Genomic DNA, 6,000 nt, shown 5'->3' with positions numbered 1-6,000 from the left:
ATGCATCACACAATCTTATATTCATCTATTCAAACCAACACAAAGAACTTCATAGAGTGCCCCAAAGTTTCTACCGAAGAGTCAAGACGAAAACGTGTGCCAACCCCTATGCATAGATTCCCAAGGTCATGGACCCACAAGTTGATCATCAAAACATACATCAAGTGAATCAATAGAATACCCCATTCTCACCACGGGTATCCCACGCAAGACATACATCAAGTGTTCTCAAATCCTTAAAGACTCAATCCGATAAGATAACTTCAAAGGGAAAACTCGGTCCATTACAAGAAGGTAAAGGGGGAGAAATATCATAAGATCCAACTATAAAAGAAAAGCTCGCGATACATCAAGATCGTGCCATATCAAGAACACGAGAGAGAGAGAGAGAGAGAGAGAGAGATCAAACACATAGCTACTGGTACATACCCTCAGCCCCGAGGGTGAACTACTCCCTCCTCGTCATGGAAAGCGCCGGAGTGATGAAGATGGCCACTGGTGATGGATCTCCCCTCCGGCAGGGTGTCGGAACAGGGTCTGATTGGTTTTTGGTGGCTACATAGGCTTGCGGCGGCGGAACTCCCGATTTAGGTTATGTTCTGGAGGTTTGGGGATTTATAGGAGAGGTTGGCGTTGAGAACAAGTCAGGGGGGGGCCCACGGAGAGTCCATGAGGCAGGGGGCACGCCCTCCACCCTCATGTGGCCCACGGGACTCCCCTCGAGTAACTCATCATTCCAGTATTTTTTATATTTTCCAGAAAAATTCTCCATTGATTTTTAGCGCATTCCGACAACTTTTATTTCTGCACAAAAACAACACCACGGTAATTCTGCTGAAAACAGCGTTAGTTCGGGTTAGTTCTAACCAAATCATACCAAAATCATGTAAAAATATTATAAACATGGCATGCATACATCAAAAATTATAGATACGTTGGAGACGTATCACAAACCAACATGATGAAAGTGACATGGTGAAATTCTCGTGTACCCTCTAGAACGCTTTGATTATCATAAGAGACTATTTTGGCCTGTCCTTTGCCACAAAAGGATTGGGTTATGTTGCTGCACTTTATTTACCATTACCATTACTTGTTCGTTACAAATTATCTTGCTATCAAACTATCTGTTACCGACTATTTCAGTGCTTGCAGAAAATACCTTGCTGAAAACCACTTGTCATTTCCTTATGCTCCTCATTGGGTTTGACACTCTTACTTATCGAAAGGACTACGATTGATCCCCTATACTTGTGGGTCATCAGGGGCGCCCGTGGCATGCGGCATACGAAGCGATTTTACTTAGACTTTAGAGGACCAAACCGCTGCCTGATTGAGGCAGGCCTTCCTGAGGCGGCAAGGTGTCGTCAAGGCCGCTAGAGCACCTGTCTCCTGAGGTTCCTGTGTATTAGCCAATTACATGGCGCGCACTTGCTGATCTGCTTGTGATCGTTTCGTGAGAAGACGAAGGCACTAAGGACCTGGTGAGGTGACATGCACGGGGCTGGCCCGCGGGCCAGAGTTCGGTCTCTTATATTTATCGGTGCTGCAAGGGCCCGAGAATAGGCGCCGCAACTCCCTACTCATTGCCTCGTGGCTTGGCCCCGTCAGGTATGAGCGAGCAGGAAGAAAGAGTGGACATAGTGGTTTACCCAGGTTTGGCCACCTTGCGGTGTAAAACCCTACTCCTGCTTTGTGGTGGATTGCCTCGCGAGGAGGACGAGTATGAACTAGTACAAGTGATGAACTGCCTCGTGAGAGCTTGAGGATCGACCCCTCTCTATGGTGGAGACTAACCTATCTTTATAGTGGCCTTGGTCCTCTTCCCTCATAGCTTAGGCGGGAAGGGATTCCACAACGACCAATTCAAAAGGGGAACAGGAGTACACCCTATCCTGACTAAAGGTGGTCTTCATCTGCAAAGCTTCTGGTCATGATGCAGTGGTGGGCTCGGCGATGACATTTATCCTGCCGAACTCGTGGTCTTGGTGTTGTTGCACTAGAATGGAAACCTTTGGGGGATCCCTCGGGAACCAACGTTCATCCTTGCCTCCTTAGCACCAAAGAGGAAACTGTCCTCTCCTACGCCCGTTGGTGCCCGCCTGGCCATGGTCATCATTGCTCACGTCAACACGCTTTGCGAGGCAGGAGGCTGGCATAGAGGTCTCTGCTCCTCGGGAGGCGTCCTCGAGGGACCGCTCCTCGAGGGGCCTCGATGTCATTCTCCTCGCGAGGCAGGGGCCCTCGCGAGGGTCTTGTCCGTGAAGTCCTGGAATTGGGTTGTACTGGGCCCTTAGCAGAGCCACGCGCTAGGCCGCGGGCAGGCAGGTCTGGGTACCCCCGATCCCAGAATGCTGACAGACCATTAGAACCTTCTGGCCTAGGAGCATGATCAGCTGAATTTTCATAAAGGCATTTCCTAATTCTTCATGGGTGAGGACCAGAAACATGATCGAAATCCTCAACACATTGTATCAAATTAGCAAGATCAAAACACATGTTAGGAGGGAAAGAGACTTCCATTCATTGCTTGAACTCCGCATAAAAAGGAACTGCCTTCTCTGAATGTGATTCCAGCCCACAACCATCGGGCATTGAGACTAAAGCAAATGAGTTGCACGTGTATCTTTCTTTTTCTCTGGCATGAAAATACTTTTGTGTTCTCATCACCAAGGATGACCCAACAATAGGTACAACGTTTCTTCCAGTATATGATTCTGGTAAGTGAGGAGCATTAATATATGTGCTTTGAGGACATATTTGAAATTGGACTCTAGAACAGAGAGTTTTCCTTTGTCTTCAAGCGCAACCAACTAGAGCAGAAGCTCATTTCAATTTTTTAATGAAGCTTTAACACTAAAATAGATTTACTCTTGTGCTTCAAATCACGCATTAGATTTATTTTTGCCAATAATGAGGAGGCACTATTGTTGGCCCTGGTGGGAAGGTTCCAAAATTGTTGCACCACCTAAAAAAACATGGGATGAAGTGGCCAGAAGCTCTCAGAATGGAACAATTTACAATGGGCTATACCACAGTCAATACTAACCACAAAGGGTCACATAATGTGAGAGAGGTTTAGCAAGTGACTTAAAAGTGTTGGGAAAGATCGTCGTCCATTCCACCGAGGAAAACACCTTGTCAAAAATTTCAAGCAACGGGTTATTTTGCATATTTCTCCATGTATATTGCCAAAATTTAATAGGAATGTCAATCATAGACTGCTCACTGATGATTTCATTCATGTCATCCACATTACCACCTTGTTTGTTTTTATTTTCACTTGATCTACTGAAACTGAGATCACCAAGAAAAAGTAACCCATCAAGGGGAATATCATGCCCATGAAACTAATCCACAGAGAGTTGTCTAGCTGAGAGAATGACCCATATATGTTTGTGAGGTTAAAAAATTTATTCGGAAGAGCGGAAATAAACTGAAAGGTTAACTATGAAGCACCAAATCAGTAAAATTCCAACTGGCCCAAGCAATAAGAAAACATGCATATGCACCCAAATAAGGAATAAACTCAAATTGGTCTAATATTTTTGGGTTGAATTTCTAAATGAAGGTGTGGTCAAAATCTTCCTTTTTAGTCTCTATGAGACAAACAATTGAACTACCTGATTCATCAATCTTAGCACACAATGCAGATAGCTATTCATAAAAAATAATATCTTGGATGGTCCGTCATAAGATCTTCCAAATAATAAAATTGATATAATATGAAAGAAGTTTAGATGGACCACATGCAAAATATTGAACAGGGCTAGGGGCAATGGAATTGCGGCACGACATGAAACTAAGATAAGTGCACTCTTGGTGCAATGACCAAAAAGATCCAGCCGATCAGGTAGGGTTCCCATCATCGTCAGTGGATGGAGCCTGCACAAGGCACTCGTCGGACCGCTCTGAAGCTGAGATGCTGCAATAGGAGACACCGATGTGCTGGAGAAGGGGTATTGTGGTGGATGGTGGAGGCGGTGCAGGCGCAGATGGGCTAGCAGTACGAGGGGCCGCCAGTGGTAGATGTGGTCCAGCTGCAGCTGAAGGAGAGTGGTGAGGCTTGACTAAGGGGCGCCTCCTGGGATGATCAACAACAGATGGAGACTTAAATCCTTGGAACCTGGTGCGGCGAGAACTGCGACGCAATTCAGAGACATCCAAAGGTGCAGGGCAGGAAGCACGACACGGCTTCTTGGAAATAATAACATCCTCCAGGGACACATTATCTTCCAAAGCAGAACAATGCACATCAGTCCAGGTAACTGCATCTGTGCATTCATCCGGTAGTGCATTCAGATCAAGGCCAGCCATCTATGAAACAAAAAAGAGAGTAATTCAACATTATTTTGATTATAATCTTTATTGCATGCATACATGATAGATGACATGCATTCTTTTTGCATGCAAAAAGGTATGAATATGTATTAAATTGTTGTCATCAAAGCACACCCATGAAATTGGTGGCATCAAGGGGTCATAGAAAGCACGTGGTTTTGAATCCTTGTTTGTAGGCAAACAAAATAAAGAGTAAGGAAAAATACACCGAACGTCTTGTTTCATGCATACACAAAGTTGATTCTAAAATATGTACGAAGTTGCTGTCATCAAACTAGTTTGGAGGGAAGAAACCCATCTGGCCCTGGATAGAAGGAGGAACTTTTATATGCATCTAGTTTTCTTAATTTTGTTTCACAATTTGTTGTTGCTTTCACATCAATCACATAGTTGCTTGCATCTCTTTTGTGTTTTAACCATAATCTCTCTTATTTTCCCTAATATCTTCCCACTGCAGGCACCAAGCGCAAAACATTAACAAGAAGAGGGGCAAATCGTATCAAGCACAATCGTTTGCCAGATAGAAGAAGGGGGGAGTAGAGTTACGCTAACTGGGGTATAGTAGAGGCAAAATAATAGTATATGCATAGGCAAGAACATGTTGTGAGTATGCAATAATTCTAACTGGGGGAAATTAAGTCCAACAAACAGAAACGAAACTAAAGGGGAACATATGCCGAATTTGCAGGCAATTTCTAGGGCATGATCTTGCTTTTTTGCTTAGTTTGTATGAACAAAATACTTTGTATTACCTGAGATTTGTTCTTGTTTGCTTCCATTTCCTTAAGGAGGCTTTTCTTCGTCCTCTTCTCCGGTGCCTATAGTACGGCGGCGACGGCGGCGGCTGGGGAGGATTGGGGGGGGTTGTATTGTCCCTGGCGCGTGCCTTTTGTACCCTAGGTTTTTCCTGGGTTGTTACAAGGGGGAATGGAGGCAGGCCCGGTCTTGGAGGGGGCAAGAGAAGTGGCGGCCCCGGGCCCCCAAGACCAAGGGAGGCCCAAACCAGCGCAATGCAGGCCGGGAAGCGAAAGGCGATCAAAACCCACGCCAACCAAGAAGAGATTGTCCCATACATTGTTGTCTTGATGCTTACTTATGCGCTGTCGGAGATGCCCCATACGCATGTCAAGCCATCTTCTAGGACTAGAGTTGATTAGGTATGATGTCTGCTAGCTATTTAGTCATCCACTAGCTCTCCAAATAGACGCCCCAATGTCTACAACTTGGGAAATCATGTCATGTAGGGTATGATATAAATATCAGTTTTTCTTGGTTAATTAGTTGTAATCTATTGTTTTGTTGATGGGTTCATGTTTGCAGGTCAAGCTTCACACCTTCAACTGGTAAAATTTCAACCTAAAAATGTCTAGGTACGAGGATATTTCTCCAAGAGCCTCAATTGCAATTACAAAACCTGGTCTATATTGTTGGTTTGTCATGTTCATTGCCCGTTAGACAAATGTCTCTATATAATAAGGTCAAATTATAGAAACCTTGCTGAAATTCCCAAACTATCTATAAACACCTAAAGTTATTGTGAACATGTGCCTAATATTGACCTCATGTTGCTCTAACTGCAAGCAAATGAACTGTTAAATATATGTCTCAGCGTAGAAGAATCTATTATTGCTCTATTTTGCACACCAATCACAATTTAGC

General features: G+C 44.4%; 1 protein-coding gene across 1 annotated transcript; it reads right to left on the bottom strand.

Annotated features, from left to right (window-relative positions):
* Positions 1-3,660: 3,660 nt before the first annotated feature.
* Positions 3,661-5,201, bottom strand: LOC123099490 (uncharacterized). Its single transcript, XM_044521641.1, has 2 exons — positions 5,094-5,201; positions 3,661-4,317 (listed from the first exon to the last, which is right to left on the bottom strand). Exons 1-2 carry the CDS (start codon positions 5,118-5,120, stop codon positions 3,850-3,852), a joined length of 495 nt encoding a protein of 164 aa, XP_044377576.1. The 5' UTR covers positions 5,121-5,201; the 3' UTR covers positions 3,661-3,849.
* Positions 5,202-6,000: the final 799 nt, after the last annotated feature.

This window comes from Triticum aestivum, chromosome 1B, assembly GCF_018294505.1.
Source record: "Triticum aestivum cultivar Chinese Spring chromosome 1B, IWGSC CS RefSeq v2.1, whole genome shotgun sequence".
NCBI lineage: Eukaryota > Viridiplantae > Streptophyta > Magnoliopsida > Poales > Poaceae > Triticum > Triticum aestivum.
Note: the sequence above shows the minus strand (reverse complement) of the source record. Positions and strands in the feature narration are given on the sequence as shown.

Coding starts and splice junctions, on each gene's coding strand:
- LOC123099490 (XM_044521641.1), bottom strand. CDS start 5,120: ATGGAAGCAAACAAGAACAAATCTCAG. Junction 4,318..5,093: donor CAAACAAGAACAAATCTCAG/GTAATACAAAGT, acceptor TTTGTTTCATAG/ATGGCTGGCCTTGATCTGAA.